This window comes from Narcine bancroftii, chromosome 9, assembly GCF_036971445.1.
Source record: "Narcine bancroftii isolate sNarBan1 chromosome 9, sNarBan1.hap1, whole genome shotgun sequence".
Taxonomy (NCBI): Eukaryota; Metazoa; Chordata; class Chondrichthyes; order Torpediniformes; family Narcinidae; genus Narcine; species Narcine bancroftii.
The window spans coordinates 112,619,251-112,638,838 of NC_091477.1; the positions used below are offsets into that span (position 1 = coordinate 112,619,251).

The 19,588-nt window shown below is 39.3% G+C and overlaps 1 protein-coding gene across 5 annotated transcripts in view; it reads left to right on the plus strand.

The window, feature by feature from the left end:
- The window catches only part of LOC138742657 (plastin-1-like), a 63,266-nt gene that overhangs the window by 15,284 nt on the left and 28,394 nt on the right, over positions 1-19,588 (plus strand). For 3 of the 5 annotated variants that reach the window (XM_069897374.1, XM_069897377.1, XM_069897372.1), the window contains exons 3-6: positions 6,653-6,718; positions 17,612-17,709; positions 18,051-18,214; positions 19,304-19,433. In XM_069897374.1, coding sequence (XP_069753475.1) covers positions 6,681-6,718; positions 17,612-17,709; positions 18,051-18,214; positions 19,304-19,433 — 430 coding nt within the window. In that variant the 5' untranslated portion in view covers positions 6,653-6,680. Of the gene's footprint in view, positions 1-6,652; positions 6,719-17,611; positions 17,710-18,050; positions 18,215-18,346; positions 18,520-19,303; positions 19,434-19,588 lie in introns of those variants that run through there. The other 2 variants (XM_069897375.1, XM_069897376.1) reach the window with 2 other exon arrangements.

Consider the following 19,588-nt stretch of genomic DNA (forward strand, 5'->3'; position numbering starts at 1 on the left):
AATATCCTTCCTCTGATCTATTGATTGACACATTATTGATGTGGCTGGTCAGTTGTGATCCGTTAATTCTTGGTGGGGGACTTTACTATGGTTGGGCCACTAAACGTCAAAAGTGGTTGGTTATCATGTGACTCCTTGTTGATGACCATTGCTTGGCTTTCTGTGATGTAAATGCTGTTTCTCACTCATTCATCCTTGTTGGCATCTTACTGCTTGTGGGCACAGATTGGTTCATTTGCTAAGGAATTTTGAATTCAATTAAAGATTGAGCAAACATATTCACTCCTGATCTTGTGATAAATGGTGGGTCATTAATGAAGTAGCTTAAGATGGTTGACCCTTGCCTATAGCCCAAAGGAAATCCTGCATTAATGTTCTGCAGTTGGGATGATTGATTTCAATTGTAGCCACTCTCCTTTGAAGTCAGCCACCAACATTTGGAGTGTTTTCCTCCTGGAAAGCAGGAACCAATTTTCACTGATCTGAAAAACCACACTTGGTTGGTTACTACATTAATGTCAAGGCCTGTCACCCTCTCTTTCCTTCTGGAATTCTGCTCTTTGATTCATGTCCATTCAGGTGTAGGTTATCCAAGGAACTGGCAAAACTTGAACTGGGCAGATTATTGTTAAGCAATGCAGCTTTATAGTGTCAATGGCACCATCCTTCACCTTGAAGTAGTTTGGATGGATTTGTGAAAATAAAGTACAGTAAAAACCCCTGTTATCTGGAATTCAAGCAACCAGCAAAATAAAATGCAGGTTTCAGTTTGATGCATCTCTCCATTGGTTTGCCCTCAAGCAACCAGAAAATTCAGTTGTGTGGCATCTTCCAATCTCCATAGGTGCCAGATAATGGGGTTTACTGTACTATAGATGCAAGAAATATGAAACAAAAATGGAAAATCTGGAAATAGTCCTTAATGGAAACAGAGGGATGATCAATGACTAGAATGTTTCAAGAGTGGTTTGGTCACAATCTATTATTGATCCACTTCTACAGCAATCCCCTTAAGGGGTCACTAGCCAAGTCATTGTTGCATGACCAGACCACTCTTGGTCACGAACACTGTAAATCCCCATCCAGAGTACATGTCTACTCCTGCTGACTTCCATGTTTTGTTGAACATGGAGAAACATTAACTAACAAACTGAGGTATGGCAATAGATCATGATTGAAAGCAGGTTTTCTTGCTCGTGTCTGACCTGATGCCTTGAGATTTCATGCGATGTGATGTCAGTGTACATTTGCAAGGCTGCACCATTGCATGCATGTACCACGTTTTTGTACCCCATCTCTGGGATCTTCCTGAAAGTTGGATGGTGGGATGCATCTGGGATTGTAATGGCAGTCTGATTGTGTGGAGTCTATAAGTATTGAGTACAATCTGATTTTTGCATAAATAGTCAAATGAGGCATTTCAGCCAATTTAGTTGTCAGTGATCAGATTTTTGAGAACTAGTGTGACTGAACTGCAAGCAATGTTAACATCTGAATGTTATGTCCAACTGGATGCCAGTGATGAGGTTTTTCAGTTGGTTGTTTTTCCAGACTCTTTTGTGTAGTCTTCCAAAGGCGCTATTTGCCTTGGCGAGTCTGTTGTCTATCTCATTGTCGATCCTTGCATCTGATGAAATGGTGCAGCCGAGATAGGTAAACTGGTTGACCGTTTTGAGTTTTGTGTGCCCGATGGAGACGTGGGGGGGCTGGTAGTCATGGTGGGGAGCTGGCTGATGGAGGACCTCGGTTTTCTTCAGGCTGACTTCCAGGCCAAACATTTTGGCAGTTTCCGCAAAACAGGACGTCAAGCGCTGAAGAGCTGGCTCTGAGTGGGCAACTAAAGCGGCATTGTCTGCAAAGAGTAGTTCATGGACAAGTTGCTCTTGTGTCTTGGTGTGAGCTTGCAGGCGCCTCAGATTGAAGAGACTGCCATCCGTGCGGTACCAGATGTAAATAGCGTCTTCATTTTTGAGGTCTTTCATGGCTTGTTTCAGCATCATGCTGAAGAAGATTGAAAAGAGGGTTGGTGCGAGAACGCAGCCTTGCTTCACGCCATTGTTAATGGAGAAAGGTTCAGAGAGCTCATTGCTGTATCTGACCCAACCTTGTTGGTAAAGTGGCAAAGCAGCAGGTATAGATGGAATCCCCCCAGAGGTCTGGAAGGCTGGCGGCAAAACTCTGCATGCCAAACTGCATGAGTTTTTCAAGCTCTGCTGGGACCAAGGAAAGCTGCCTCAGGACCTTCATGATGTCATCATCATCACCCTGTACAAAAACAAAGGCGAGAAATCAGACTGCTCAAACTACAGGGGAATCACGCTGCTCTCCATTGCAGGCAAAATCTTCGCTAGGATTCTCCTAAATAGAATAATACCTAGTGTCGCCGAGAATGTTCTCCCAGAATCACAGTGCGGCTTTCGCGCAAACAGAGGAACTACTGACATGGTCTTTGCCCTCAGACAGCTCCAAGAAAAGTGCAGAGAACAAAACAAAGGACTCTACATCACCTTTGTTGACCTCACCAAAGCCTTTGACACCGTGAGTAGGAAAGGGCTTTGGCAAATTCTAGAACGCCTCGGATGCCCCCCAAAGTTCCTCAACATGGTTACCCACCTCACTGACAAAAGACAAAGGAGGAAAAACCCAACACCCAACCCCAACCAGCCAATTTTCCCTTGCAACCGCTGCAACCGTGTCTGCCTGTCCCGCATCGGACTTGTCAGCCACAAACGAGCCTGCAGCTGACGTGGACATTACCCCTCCATAAATCTTCGTACGCGAAGCCAAACTGAAGAAGAAGATACTGTATATTGCTGCAATTTTGTTTTTTTTTAAGTAGACCGGTCCAAGTAAGAATTGCAAGCATCCTCCCCTCAAGGACAGGTGCGTTCCCATGACAATCCAGTAGTTTAGGACATGATTATATTAAATTTTAAGTACAGCTGGTGCATTGTGGGGTCGGAACTCCAATTACTGGATCATTTTTTGGATTGCTGATCAGTAACTGAACCACTGCAGTTTTGGCTAATTGTAGTAACTTGGTGCTTTTCAGTCTAGATTGTTTGATTCCTAACACTTGATGCTCTTTCCCTGAATCATCTTCAGTTCAAGTTACTTTGCAACTTAATTTTTTTTCCTTTTGAAATCTTCTGGTGTACTTTTGTCTGAAAGGATTTCTTTTCACCTGAGCAGTTCTCAATCTCTTATCTGGCCCATAAAGTTGGAGGAAAGTGCATGAAACAGGTGGTTCATTCAGCATTTGTTATGGATTCTGGCCAATATTCAGTTGCATTTAACTTGAACAGAACTGAATATCAGGTGATCAAGCAGAGAGTGCTTCTTTTCATTGTGTACCCTCATTTGTTTTCATGGCTCCTGCATTTTGTATCCCCTCCTAGTTGGACCCCTCAAGGTTCTTGTAGATCTGATTTCAGATTTGTCAGTACATGCGACCCTGGGATTCATTTTTCTCAGCCATCACAGGAGAGGCCTCTGCTTTGTTGGTGGTGTTTGCTTTCATCCTTTTAAATATTTTGAATGAGCTGGTCTCCATCGTCCTTGGGAATCGCAGGTTCTTGTGTTTGTCTGTTCTGTACTAAACCGGCAACAATGGGAATTCACCACAGACAATGGTATGTTATTAATAAAATAACATTTTACTCTAAACTTTAACACGATGCACAAATGTATATTTGTGTGTTAAAAGCCAAACCATTACTGTTTAAGCTTGATTTTGAAGAGATTATTTCAAGTTCAGTCTTAAAGCTTTTGTGTTGAAACTCTCGCTTTATTGCTGTTCAAAAGCGATCCTGAAATGAGTGTAAGGCATCAGATTTTAAATGGTTGCTCAAAAGCAATTGTGAACTATTTTGGAACATCAAGTCATCAGACCTCTAAAACTCACTAATTTCTTGTACTTTTCAGAGAAATGTTTCTTCATGCTTGGCAGCTTCAGAACCTATGTGCCTATTTCACAAACCCAGGCAAAGGCTGAACAAAGTAACCCTCAAAAAATGGTTGTTTCAAATGCAAGATTACTTTTGCTTTCTTAAAACAAAAGTGACTATTTCCATGAACACAATGATGCTGCCCCTCTCAATCTTGGAGACAGCCGAAGTGTCCCTCCTTCAAAAGCCACTTATTCTGTGTTCTCCTTGGACTAGGAGTACCATTTCTGGCTACTGTATCTTCAATCCTGTCTTCCCCACAGAATGTCAACTTCTGGTTTCAAAATGCCTCTGTTTTAGTAATGTTTCTCCGAAATGTCTCATCACATGACATTTGTCTTTAATATTCATAATGGCTTCAAAAGTATGAATCATGAGCCAACAGACTGTCTGTGCAGGTCATTGAATCAAGAACTTGCTCATTTGAACAGCTGCCATCTCTCAGTGCACTATTGGTCCAGTATTGAATTCCAATTTTCGTTGCTGTTTCTCCAAACGCTTTGACTCTGAAAATAACCTGCCATCTCAAAGATTTATGTGTGTCTGTATGTGACAGCCCGCAAAATTATCTTGAGATAGACGTCGCAGTCACAAATTAAGTCTTTCAATATTTTGCTGATGTGCCTGATAGAGGGTGGAAAAGACTTTGGGTAAAAGGAGGTAAATCACTCACTGCAAGATGCTCTGCTTCTGACCTGTGATTGAAGCTAAGGCTTTAGTGGTCCAGTTGAGTTTCTAGCCAGTATCGGTTAAGTGGGCTTCATGATGGTAATGTCATTGAAAGTCGAGGCCTGGTGGTTCACCTCCTTGTTGGTGGTGGTCATTGCTGCAAGCTTCTGTGGAGTAAATTTTACTTGCCATTTATCAGTTGGTGCTGAGTTTGCAGAGGAACAGCAAATGGGTCTGAGCATTTGGGCAATTTGTACATGGAATTTCAGTTGCTGACTAATTGAGTAAAGGCAACTGATGAGGTCTCAATTGTGTCCATTGTGCGATGCATTTCTTATTTACAAATGGAGATGAACTTCAAATAATGCACTTTGTAAAATGAATTCTGGAGAGCTGGGCTCATCAGTGGAGCATTTCCAGAAGAATTTTGGCTTGTGAAGAACTATTTTTACAGTTGTCTACAGTCTTTAACAGAAAGAGAGGCTGGTGGACAGTCAGTATAATACCCATAACTAAAAAATATTGCTGTGATTCACCAATAGCAGGTATATGGGTTGATGAGGCTTTAAAATGTAGACCAAGTCTGGTTAATTTCTGGATAAATAATACGGGGGTGGGGGGGAGAGAAGAATGGAGAAGATTGGACAGTTAAGCAGTGGGGAAATCCTCTTAGTTTTTGAAAGTGGTTCTTAGGTTGGCACAAGACTAAGCTGAAGGGCTTGCACTATGCTACAGATTTCTATCTATTTGTTTTCAAACTTTGCCATAACAGACCTCCTTGTGAATTAACAAATTATGAAACAGACCGGAACATTGGACAGAGTGCAAAAAAAAAAGATTTTAACCATGTTAACCAGAAAAGGAATTGTAACTGAGAAAAGCAAGAATAGTTTAGACATATTGAAAAGAAAATGAGTGTTAAAATTTTGAGTTTGATGAAGTGAAGCGTCCAGGAAAGGAAGAAGCCCAATAAGATGTTCATCCAAAAATGAGATGACATTCTAAAGAAATGTCACTGGGAAGATGGCAAGAGAATGGAATGCCGTGCCATATGAAATGAATAGTGTGGATAGACTTGAGGATGACTGATGGGTATTCAGGGTTCTGCTGGAACTTTCAAATGGAAAAAGTAGGGATGAGGTTGGAAGGGAGAAATATTGGGCTGAATACTTCATTTCATCTGCTAACTCCATTTGTCAAACTGGACCAAGTAAACAAAACTTTTCAAATGCAAAAAGCTGTAAAGTTGGTTGTGTTATGTTATCGTTTGATGCAATATGAATGGTGACATTTACCAGGATTTTTTTTCCAGAAGAGAATGCTGCTTTTTAGACTCTATATACTGTCATGAGCATGTCACAAGATTGATTGTTTTGTAGCATCATAACAGTGCAAATATTGCTTTAAACTGTAAACTGCATACGAAAAATAAATTGGGGCTAAGGTAAGAGCAAGTGAGATTGTATGTAGTCCATTGTCCATTCAGAAATCTGATGGCAGAGGGCAAGAAGCTGTGTTGGTCTTCAGGCTCGTGTACCTCCTTCCCAATGGTAGCAATGTGAAGACGTCATGGTCTGGGTGGTGGGGGGGAGGGGGGGGGGTGGTTCCTAGAATATAGAGGCTTTTTGTGCACAACGTATGTGCAGGATTGAGGATCAGAAATGATTACTAGTGTTATCCACCAAAGGATATTGGAAAGAACTTTGGGTCAGAAAAGGGCACATAAAAAGAAAATAGTTTTTCTGTTCTTTAAAAGAAAACTAGTTTAGTTACCTTTTGCTGTAATTAAAAGCTCAGTCTTCTAACCAAAGAAGACTGTTGATTGTGAGTTACCAGAGAAGAATTTTTGCCTTGCAAATCAATATTGTGTATGCATGCAAACTTGACTTTGAGTAGACAAGATTCCATTGTACTAATGCATGGAGCTTCTTGCATGGAGTTTCATAACTGGCTGTGTGAGGGGAGACCAAGTATGGGTTTACTCTCATAATGCTTATAGCTCTTCATGTTGGTATTAATTCCAATCCTGTTTTTAGATTTCATGCTTTGTGAACAAGATGGAAAATGTTACCCGATGAAGACAAATGTGCCCAACTCAGCAAGTGAGTGTAATCTGCTCTCAATTCTGGGAGAGGAAGTTGAGATTGTCATGCCTGTAAATTTGGAGGATTTTGCTGAGACAATTTTAAACGTTTTTAACGTTTCAACTGGCCTGCTAAAGGCAGCACAAGTCTCCGAAGTAGATGCAGCATTTCATTTGGAGCTTCTTTCCTTCCACTTTATCTTATTCCTTCTCTCCCACACAAAATGTGGACTGATGCAGTTTATTTAAAAGTAAACCCTTAAAAGTTAGGAAAGTAATTTTCTAAATGTTGGCAAGCTTCCTCAAATTCTGAACAATGAAAGGGGAATTCTGATCTTAATGTTACTCAGGGTATTAAATAATTTGCTTTTTTTTAAGTAAAATAAAACTGTTTTGTCCAATAGTGTGACCATGATCCTATCACTTAGACATCTCAGTAATACCTTGAAACTACTGTAACTTTCTTTCTGCAGCACTCAGTCTTGCCACTTAAATGGTTGAGAAAATAAATCTTACTATTTTTAAGCCATAAAGGATGACTGAAGATTATCCCACTATAATTCTGAGCAATGCTTGTGAGGGAAAGAATGGCTTCTGTTTGTATTTTTATACACAGTTCTATTTATTGAAACTCAGGGATGTTTACACTTGGCCATATTTTTTTTTCCAAAGTTGGCTTCCTTAAAAAATGATGGACAACAAACTGAACACAGAATTTTAGATATGCTGTATCACATTGGAAGTTGGAGAAGCAGTAATTTTTTGTTGAATTTAGCTTGTTGAGGCACACAATGCTGACACAATACATTCGTTCAACTGGCCTCAATGTTGCTCATTTTAGTTTGACAAGAGAGGAATCAGATGCCGAGTACAATAGCCAGTTAGCATTAATAGATTCCAGTTGCCATGATGCTTTTCCACGGTCGCAATGTCCTGATGAAACCTTTAACCATGTTTGTCACGGCACCAAGATCAGCAGTGCAAATGCAGAAAATTAATTTTTAATGACCTTTTGCACTTCATGATTTTGTATGCTTGAAGCATGTTTAAAAAAAATTACAACATAAAATCACAAAATGGGTTGTATCTATTGGGGAATAAAAGTATGTGATCAGCAGCCCAAACGTGTTACACTGGAATTGCTTTGGTTTCAGCAAATGTAAAATGTCAAGAGTGCTGAAGAGCAGGAACCTGGCATCAATTACTCACTAACATAATGGGCCGAATATTTACCCAAACGTGAAATGGCTTTTTGAGGTGTTGATGTATAATTAATTTGAGCTAATTTTTATCATGATTAACACTGACTACCCTTATGGATATTTACTAGGGAAGCAGCTATTTCTAAATGTACATCTTTTTGATATATTGCTGAGTGGAGAATCTCTGGATGATATTTTAAGTTTGGTCCTGCCTTGTAGAAATGGTGTGGTGATGGAGTTGAAATTGCAGTTTTGAACTGCTGGTTTTGTATCCTTTTGGTTTTTTTCAGGGCCTTTTTGGTGACTGTCTTGTCGGATGAGAATCTGATGACTATCTTGAATAGGACACCCCAATTCGTGTTTCTCCTTTTTGTTACACTCAATGAAGGGAAAAGACTGAAGTGGGAGAATTATTACCGAGTCAGGGTGAGCTAGAGAGGTTCTGCAAGAATGCAAAAGGCACCCCTTTCCTCCTGCAATCTATTTTGCCCTTGGCTAAAAATATAATTGTACCTTTCTGCTGCCTTTTGTAGTTTCCGAAAGGAGACTCTGCTCTGTGTGGAAGATTGCTGAATGAAATCAGGTGCCCTTCCTCTGTCCTCTCCTCCCTTGCCCCACTTGTTTTTAAATTTGGGTGTCTGCCTCAATGAATAGCTGGGGCCAGAAGCAGCAGCCCCCTTCACACTTGTATGTAGTCCCAGGAATTGATGACCATTATCAATTGAAAAAGGTTCCAAGTGTAAAATCAATCTTCTGACACCATTCCCCCACTGGAGATGGACTGCCTCCATCCCCTACTGCAATCCCTGGTGTCTGCAGGTGCTCCTTGAAAATGTGCTTCTGGCTATCCATTCCATAGGATGATGGTGCCTTTCAGACAGTTTGTAGGATTTGATATGAGGATATTAAATATGGTTAGGGATTTAGTGGTGTGTGGATTGCACAGGTTCAGACTCGCCCTCTTGACATCATCTCCAGGATCCAGCAGCTGGGAAAGTTCTGTTGCAGTGAATGGCCAGACCAAGCTTTGATGCAGAGATCCCCTTCCACACTTCACCAGCTCTTTGATAGGTCTTGTTTTTCATCCAGCAGGGTGTCTAGCCACCCTCTGCATTAGGGAGCTGGATTAGTTACTGACCACCTGTCCATGTGATTGGTAGTGTTGGATTACATTGTACCAATCGCGCACAGACAAGTGACCTGACACTTGTCTGAGTGCTACTGCAGTGTCTGGTTAAGTGGCCAAGTGTGAACAACAAAAGCACCATTCCTCACTGGGACACTGAATGGCCAAAACCCTCTGTTTCTCCAGCATATTTATTCAACTGCTTGATGAATTTACTGGACCTCTGAGATGGTCAAATGGTTGGGTTGTTTTATCTAATTTAAAAACAGAATGCTGGTGTAAGGGCAGCATCTGTGGAGAAAAGGACAGATCTGTGATCCAACATTAGAATGTGAGAGCAGCTGCTGCCTGACTGATTACTTGTATTTTAGCTTTTAGTTTTGACTTGCAGCATCTGTTTTTATTTTTGCTTTTTGAGTGCAGTATTATTTAGCTGCTGGAGAATTTACTTTTGCCCTTCAGTGTTTTGGTATTAACAGAGGGAAGAAAAGGACTTGTCTGTGTGAGGCAATGACTTAAGGTTCTTTGTATGTTTTGTAGGTTTTTGTGCTTTCTTGGATTTGGTTGTTGTTCCTAAGTGAAAATGACATTGAAACTTTGCATGTTAGATTTAGGGACAGTTTTTTACTGTCTCTGTTAAACTTTGAAGCTGTGTGAAACCATCTTGTACTGCAGTCCAAAGTTCGTTCTTGATGCAGCTGACAGGAGTAATCTATGGTCTCCCTTTTCCCCAATTATCTTTTTCTGTCCTTCCCATTATGTCACTCTAACCACTGGCTGCGGAAATGCAAATGATCATTATATACTGATGTGCTGTGCATCACCGCTTTCTGCACTTGGTGTTTGAGCAAAAGGATTTCCTTGTGAAGATGCAATGACCTGGTGCAAATTAATTGGTAGCAACTTTTTTTGTGCACCAATTACATGGTTTATGAAAGTCCATCTGGATTTCTGTGCCCCATGTGTTGAGGGTTTTGCCTGTGATGTCCTGGGCTGTGTCCACTACCTCTTAGACGGCTTGGTGCTCAGGTGTGTAGGTGTAGCTAGTCAGCACGCTTTCTAATACTCGTCTGTAGAAATTTGCCAGTTCCTGATGTCATACCAAACCTCTGCAAACTCCTGAGGAAGTGGAGGCACTGATGTGCTTTCTTCATATGTGGAGACCAGGAAAGATCCTCCTGAGATGGTGACTCCAAAAAAACTTAAATTTGCTCACCCTCTCCTCTTCTGGTTTTCCCTCAATGTTCACTAGATCATACCATTTCACTGAATTTCCAATTCTTGGATCATTCCAAGAGGCGGTAATTAATCCATGACTTTTCCCAATTTTCTGCACCTGGCACAGTAAGGAACCGAGCTCTCACACAAGAGTATGTAGGTGCTACGTCTGTGCATTGTTGAGACAGCAGGGTAGTTTTGGTCAAAAATCTCATCACTTTATATAAAAAAAATCTGATTATTGGAACTTGTTACTCCAACTGCAGGAGATGCATATCTAGGATGTGCTTTCCCTTGACATCTATTCTAGGGTTAGCTGGCAAATAGTATACAAAACTAATTTTTACACAAAATAGATTGTAAACTGATGAATACTATCATGTAGATTTGACTGAGGCCAGAAGCTGCACACTCAAGATGTATGGACATTTTCATGAACATCAAGAATGTGTTCCGTTGCAGCTACATGAATAAGTGTGGATTGATGTGTGCTGCTAGTTGAGGTCACTTATTTAGGTGACCGAGAATATCTGCAATTAGAAGAATACACACAGAATTTAATTCCATATTTTGCTTTTGGTTTCTTCATTTTCCAATGGACAGTTCCTGGTGATTTTAAATGATTTGGAAGTGCAGTATAGTTTACTGATGTAGAAATTAATATTAGTGTACATGGTTATATTTTCTGAAATAAATGCAAAATTTACTTATTTGTCTGCCCCAAATTATAAAATAATTCCCAAACCACAAGTTAATCTCCAAATTAACCAAGCAATTGCAAATCAGTGATGTCCTCTAATCTATTTTCCCTTTACTTAGATAATGAAATCCTTGCCTTGCAAATTGAGCAAAGCCCTTAAAATAGATTACATTATTAATTGATGGTGTTTTTGACTTGCATCCAGTTTAGAAGGAAATCGACCACGTCTCAGGAGAACTATTGCTACCTTCCACACGATGGCTTTTGGGCTGTTTATTGGAGGTCAATACAAGAATTTTCTTAACTGCTCTTCAGACCTATTTGACGCATTTTTGCAATAGATTCATAAAACCTGAAGGGCAGTCATTTTCTTTGGTTAGTCTCTGGGAATTGGGAATGACTTCTGTTTCTTTGGGTTCCTAGTGGGAACAGAGATACTGCAGCTGGTGGCTAATGGATGAGGTGTGGTTTGTGAACTGATACACTTTTGCATTTATGGGAGGCTTCATTGTAATGTGCTTGATGTTTTGAATGAGAGGTCTGTTTTGAGCATGTAAATAATCTTGGCTGACCAACTGAAGGTAATTTAAAAACAAGATTCAGATTTATGAGACACTCCCTTGCATGAAGCCATGCTAAAGCATATTTGCATGTATCAATTTTTATTTTATCTATTTATTTAAAAGTCTGTGCCATCGAAATACTCAAATTAACCTCCAAACCTTGTATGTATTGAAAAGTGGAAAGAAACTGGAGCACCTGGAAGGAACCCCTATAGTTACATGAAGAACATGCAGATTTCTTAGATGCAGATTTTAACCAGGCTCACTGGCACTGCATTAGCATTGCACTAACCACTACATTAACCATGCTGCAACCTCCAGCTGGCCCCTGCCCATTCAGATGCTGGTAGGTCCTGTCACTTAGAATCCCCTCCAGCAATTTCCTACAACTGACATCAAGCACATTGGCCTTTTGGTCTCTGGCATGCCCTTGCAACCCTAATGTGTGTGAGGTTGTAGTTGGTGCATCATTCAGCCAAGTTTTCAATCTCTCTCCTGAATGCTGACTCGTCACTTTTTATACAGCCCACTACCGTGGTATTGTTAGTTTTCTAGATGATCTTCAGATGGGTCATTGCTACTAGTAGTTGTGGAACTTCGGCTTGAAATATTCTCCATCTCTGATCTTTGATCTCTCTTTGCATTAGAACCATGCAAGTGTTTGCTAGATGTGGCGCCTTTAACAAACAACATTGCAAGGCACTTACCAGGTGCATCATCAGGCAACATTTGACATACTACGAGAGCACTAATGTTCTCAAAAAATCTGTCACTAATTGCATTGTAATGAGATTTGTAAATATGACAAAGAGGCAGTCTAACATGCTCGGTTTTTAGAACTGTGTAATATAACTTTCCAGGCTGCAGTTCTGCAGAGTTTTAGACCAGTACCAGAGAAAGATCTTGTTTGATTATTGTTTGCCTTTAAATTATATTGGTTGGGTGAAGGGATAGTTGTTTGGTTCGCCTTTAGAACTCTGTTGCCGTGACTACAGAATCATCATTTATCCGAGGATTGCCGATTTTAATAAGCTCCGTAAAGTCATTGCTTTCAGTGAACTGTTGACGAATATAGTAGAGTATCCATCCAATTTAGATTTTGAAATCCTCTGTCCTCCTTGAGATGAGCTTAAGTTCCAACTGCTTCCTTACACTCTGGACTCCCAAGTTCAGACTGCTTGTCACATAACAGTTAACTTGTATTGAAGCACAATTATCATAGTATCAAAGGTCATCGAGCATGGAGATGCTGCTATTACCAATTTTAGTTTTCTATGTGTGTTCTATGACATCAGGTTGAGAAATATGAAAAGGAACTTTAATCATTGCAATTATTTTATTGCAACATTGAGGCTTAATTGAATCCCAGTGTGATAACGGTTCCCATTTTAAGGCTTCTGAGTTTCATTTTTTTTCTCATTTTGCTTGGAGTGTAGTTTTGCTCCCAAGGTTTTTCAAGCAGAGAGTATTCGAACATTCTTAAATTGGGGGTATTTTCTCATTTTACCCAAAGCAGCCAACCAGTCGTCCCTTTCACACTTGCACGTGATCCCAGAAATTAACTGCCAGTCAACCTTTAAAGTGCCTGGAGTGAAAGCAAAATCAGCTGGATGGCGGTGAGATGATGTCCTTGACCCTCCCCTGCTCTCCCCCCCCCCCCACCCCTATACAATCCCTGGCATCGGCAGATGATTGCATTACAATTGAGCAAGTGTGAAACGGATAATTCCTTGTGGGATTGAAATAACCCAAGTTTAAAATGAAGATTAGAAGATTAAAATGAAGGGTAAAGCCATGGGGGAGAGAGGAAATAAATAGCAATAGTGGACAATTTTTAAACAGCGTGGGGAAAATTGGTAGCGCTATAGCATACAGTTTATAGACCATGGAGGGAAGCAGTGGTGGACCTGACTTCCCAGAATGCTGTGCAACAGAGAAGCCCCTCTATGAATGCTCCATGCATGTATACAGCCTTTTCCCTGCTGCATGGAATTCTGGGAGGGCAGGTCTGCCATTGCTCCCCCCATGGTCTTTATAAATTGTGTGGTGTAGCACTAACAATTTTCCCATGCTGTTTTTTTAAATGTCCACTATTGCCACCAACTTTCCCACTTATATTTAAAAAAAAAAAAATTCCAGCTATTACTGTTTGTTGCTTGCACTTTCCCATGGTCCCATATAAAGGTTTATATAGGTTGGCACAACAGGCTGAAGGGATCATATTGTGCTTTACATAAAGCTTAATTATGTTATAATAAGGCATGATTAATTTTGTTGAAATACAAGATCATAATACATTGATCAGGATTTAGGGCAGGACATGATCAGAAGGTAGAACAGTCCTAACCTGGAATGGCTCCTTGCAAGTGTGAGAAGTGTTCAGTGTCCCAGTTAGGAGTTTTCAAGTGTGAAAAGTGAACCCCCCCCCCCCACCTCCCCATTCCAATCCCAGGACACTGAATGGCCTATTTGGTGGGGTGAAAGGGGCTAATGTGTTGTAATTTTTTCCTTCCCAATTATGCTGAGCTTTACTGTATTACCAAAATTATCACGTTAAACCTCTGAGCATTTTATGCTAGATGATGGTGCAATGGTTTATTTAAGGAATTTTTTTTTGACATAATCCATTAAAACATTTGTGAATTGATCTAAAAACAAGAACATTTCCAGTCTGGGCTTTAAGTGCCTTAATGTGCCCAATCAAGTATGAAAGGAAAGCTATTTTTAATGTTTTTGAGACTTGTATAATGTACAGGATGGAATAAGCAGAAAGTTTGTCAAGCAAAATCTCAGAACTTTGGATCCCTGTTTGGAAATTCTCATTTTCACCACTGGCTCAATCCTTGTATGGTTCTTTTCTCTCCTCTCCTCCACCTCGCCCCCCCACCCCCCCACCCCATTCCAATGGCATAACTTAAACTGGTAAATTAATTTGCAATCAACCTGGTCGATGTGCGATATCTAGCAATGTTGTTTGGAGGGGGAATTTTCAAAATCGAAGCAAGTCCAGGGGTGGATATGAAAAACATTTATATATTTAAAAAAAAAACCTACCTCAAATAACAGCAAGATTCTTCAATCTGAGACTATGTGGCTAGATGTGCCAAAAGACATTGGATTAATTAATTGTCTGGAGTTTTGAATGGTATAAGTAGGAGTAGACAAAATTTAAAATTAATCTTGTGTTTCTCTTGAAAACTAACTGAGCACGAGTTTGGGGGATTTTTTTGTTTTGCTTTTTGAACAATGTCTGAGATCAAAATATTGGGTGTCAAGTATTTTAAATCTGATATAAAACAGGCAACAAATGAAGGTTGACCATGTATAGAACGATGCTATTGTTAATTATAGCCAATGAACTCGTTGTAAATTGGACTGCAAAGCTCCAAGTCGTGCGCTTCATGTTCATGTTCTTGTTACACCCTGATTATTTTCAAAACCAAAAATAGACTTTATTCACAATATCCAGTATTTTACAAAAAAAATCATTCGGTCTCTCCACACACTTAGTTTTGTATCACTGTACATTGTTACATTAATTTCTATTTAACAGCATTGCCACCATTATGCACCTTGTCGTGATGCCCCTCAGTGCTCTGATATCTCATTCAGATGAATGCTCTGCTTTCCTGTCCTATGGTGTTTTCTCTCGTCCTCTATATTTTCATCATTCAGGATTATGTGGATTTGTAAATTTTAAAACCAATCTGCTTGTCAAGGAGCAAAGCTGATAAATTCTTGTTGGGATTCTGTCTGCAGGCCAGTTATGACAGAGAATGGAATGGGATGGAAAACTGTTAAATTCCAAGTGGAAGATTTGCAAATTAACTTGATGTGAATCTATCATGAAAACTTAAGCAAAAGTTTTGTATTGAGTAGAATAAGTATAATTGTCGATGGCTTTCTGAAAACATTTTTCACACCACACTTGGCCTTCTTGATTAATCACAATATCTAGCACTTTTGTGCCTATTTAATTTTTTTTGATCTAAGCCGTTCCTTATTTAAAGGATGCATTATAAACATCAAAACAAAATTAAAAGGACTGTAACACTTCAGCGGTGAAAGTTATTTTAGAATATGGATGGTAATGTTTGTGCATCGTGAATCTCTTTCCATATCTGCAAATATTTCAACATCTATAAATATTAGATGCTGTGCAATAAATGTACAGAAACTGTTTTGAAATTATGAAAAATCGTCTTTGAATACATTAGGCTAGGATGAAAAAGGCACCAATTTTACAATTATCAATTCATGTCCAAGCTCAACTCTTGAATACATGAATCTTGCCTAAGTGCTTGCTATTCCTGAACTGCAAGCAAGTAGGCATGCATTTGTGGGTGGACACAGTAATCTTAAAAATTTGGCAATTGAAGTACACAAATTAGCAATTGTAATCCATTTAAATCCTTTTGCTCCCTGCTTAATGATTTTTTTTTGGCCAGTAGCATTTTAGCTGGCCTGTTGTCATTTGAAGTAAATGGATGCACAATGGGTGCTTTGCTTGTGCATTGCAACTGGAAACATTGTGAAATCAATGAGGGTTAGTGTTTGGGATACATCAGTGAGGTGATTGGTTAAATTTGTGGTTCAGTTACATCTGATCTATTGTATTTTCAAGTTGCAGTCTAATTTTTGGGGTTTGCAATAGCTTTTATATAAAAAAAAAAGGCTGAAAGTGAAGAGTCTGTCCAATTTTGTGATTGACATGTACTGTCATTTCATGGGAAGAGCGTGCAGTGCAAAGTTGCGTGATCATGCAGAAATAAAATTATAAAACTTAAACATCAAGAAACATTGCCAAGGACAGGCTATTGATCACACCCAAATATGACTAACAGCCCTGCTAGTAACTGGTCTGAAAGCTAACAGACACTCCTTTTCAAAACACTAATCGGTCTTGTATATCCTGTTTCATCCATAATTTTTAAAATAATTTGAAACCTTTGGTACAAACTAACATCCCTTTTAATTTTTTGTTTGGGACTAAAGGGAATTTGTTAGCACAAACTAATAGCAATGGAAAATTCACCAGACAATGGTAAACTGAAAATAAGTTTTAATTAAGCTACTAATAACATAATATTTCTTATCGATAAAACTTTAAATTTAACCCCACTATGTACTAATATAAAATCTGTGTGGGTGTGTAATTGAAGTCTATCTCTGAAAAGTCAATTTTTAAAACTTCAGCATCATTTTAGTCTTGTCTTAAATTCTCAGTTCAGAAATATTATAGAACATTTTCAAACATCACATCTTCAAGCCTCTTTACTCAATTTATTTGATGTCTTGATATTCCTTAAATAGTGACCATCATTTGAGCCACCACTGATTCTCCTGTGAAAAGGAAAATATAATTCCTTTCTTCCGAGGATCAAATCTTTTTACTGAAGATTTTTGGAATCTGTCCTCTTCAAAGAGCAAATGAGGTTGTTTTCTTCCATGATTAATTCGTGAACCCAGACGAGGGTTAAACGAAGTGATCATACAAAAATGGACCACTTTTACAAAGAGACAGCAAAATGGTCTTATTTCAAAAGCCACTAAGGTTCCAACTCCTGTGTGTCACAGGGTTTTGACTTTTATACTCCAAACTGAACTGATCCAAAAATGTCTGAATTAAATAATATAGTTCTCCAAAATGATGTGACAGTTGCATCATTGAGGTCCATCCTTTCTTGGAAACCACATGACTCAGTTTTATTTCCTACCAAAATTTTGTTCTTCAATACCACTCCATATCTATAACAACCTCTGACCTAATCTCTGTTCAAGAGAGTTCAGTCATTTTGTTTAAAAACACATGGCTTCAGTTTTTACTAAAGCAAACACTCCATTGTTATTGAATAATTAAGAACCATTTCAGATCCATTTAGTTCTTTCCAAGATTCTGGGACTCTGAAAACTATCTGGGTACAATGGTTCTCTGTGAATGTGCTGTGATCGATGTGTGACCCTGTACCAGCCCACAACTAACTTACTAAGAACATGTATACAATATTTTAACCCCAATTTACTTTAAGACATTTTTGGAAGAAATATAATTTAACCTTAACAGATCCATAACACCTTCAACTGACTTTCTGCTCAAATTCAGGTTTGAAGAGCTTTCATATTGGCTCAAGATGGAAAACCACACAACACAGATCTCTCATGAAGAGCTGGAAGAAATGAAAGAAGCATTTAACAAAATAGGTACCACTTTTCAGGTGCTATCAGAGTTTGAGATACCTTTTAAAATTCTGGTGAAGCTACATTGATTGGGTGAAGCTGCTTTCACTACCAGAATGTTAAGGAGCTTAACACTTTCTAAATGCACCAATCTGCATACTGTTCACCCCTTGTGCTACAATTTCATCAAAATATTTATTTTAATGCACACAATTCTGATTTTTTTTCTACCATGGCAAACAGCTCCTGGTTTATCTAAAATGTTGAAGTAGCAAGTGAATGATCTTTAAGAAATGGTCTTCGGTGTTTGAAGTCGATTGGCTTTACTGCTGCGCATTGCTTAAACTAGATTTTTTAAAAACTAGATCTTGACAATTCCGGTTATATCAGTGATTATGAACTTCAAGATCTCTTTAAGGAGGCAAATCATCCTCTACCTGGTTACAAAGTACGTGAAATTGTGGAACAAATTCTAGCAGTGGGAGATCATTCTGAGGATGGAAGGATTAGTTTTGAGGAATTTGTTACGGTGAGTTACCTATCCATTCATTTTTGTGCTCTTGCTTATTCGGTTTTCCTCGTGTGACACTTAAATTGACATAGAATCAGTTTGTTTCATCCTTTAGGTCCGATCCCAGGACAATTGTCTCATTTGACCGGTTTCTCCCCTTCTCCTATTTCCTTGCACCTCTTCAACTCCCATCAACTCCTGTTGATTCACTTCCTTGTTGGTCTACATTTTGGGACAATTTACTGCAGTCAGTTAGCCTACGAACGCATCTTTGGGATGTGCTAAGAAACTGGAGCGCCCAGAAGAAACACATGCCACTGAAAGTAACTGTCAATTAACAACTCCATTTCTAAAAGCTTTGAAGAGAAAGGGAGGATTTTTTGTTGTACATGTCTATTTCTTTGGGATCTAGTGACTAAACCGAAATGACCAGGACCACTCAAGTCCAGGTATCCCCCGAACCTGGATTTTCTTTGCTGTTTCTCATTGACTGAATTCGAAAGCATACATTGATCAAAATGCTCATCTCTGTGGGAGAGTTTTCAGCTATGGTCAATGTTACAAAGGGAGTTTATCCTACTTCCAATGCATAAATTTTTTCCAACAATTAAATCCCTTCAATTTAATCAATAAAGTGACATTTCCATTTGGTTTGTTGGCCTTCAATTTATTACTTACTCCATTGGCACCTGAGTTGAGCACCGTTTTAAGCAAAGAATTGCTGGAGGAACTCAACCGGTCAAACAGCAAAAGTCAACAATTCAGTTCTGAATACTTCATTTAAAAACCAAGGCAGAATAAGTGAAATTGCATATGAGGAAAGCTGAGAGGTGGGGGGGGGGGGGGGGTGATGTTGATTGAGTAGAGAATGGAAGGTATGGGACGTGGATAGACAGGTAGTGAGAAAACCATTGGCAAGGGGGCAGGTGGGTTTGTTGGAGGGGGAAGAGAAATAATAAGCAGAGATGGGAATAGTGGAGTCTGATGGGCGAGGGGTTACCTAAAATTAGAAAAATCATTGTTCTTGCTGCTTGGTTTCAAGCAGTCCAGGAAAAACATTAAGTATTGTTTTGCCTCCACTCCTGAATCAAATCTCTTGATTTTCAGGTCATCCATGATCTCAAAGATAAGGAGATCAGCAAATCATTCAGAAAAGCCATCAACAAAAAAGAGGGGATTTGTGCGATTGGTGGCACGTCTGACAGGTCCTCTGAAGGGACCCAACATTCTTATGAAGGTACATAACCTAGTTGCCTCTAGAACAAATCTGAGCTCTTGGAGGCGAGGATGGGCAATTAGTTGGAAACGTCATTTGTGTGAATTTTATCTTTTTGCTTCTCTGGAGAATTTAATTTTGATTCTTTTAACTTTCATGTTGAGATGCAGTATAGT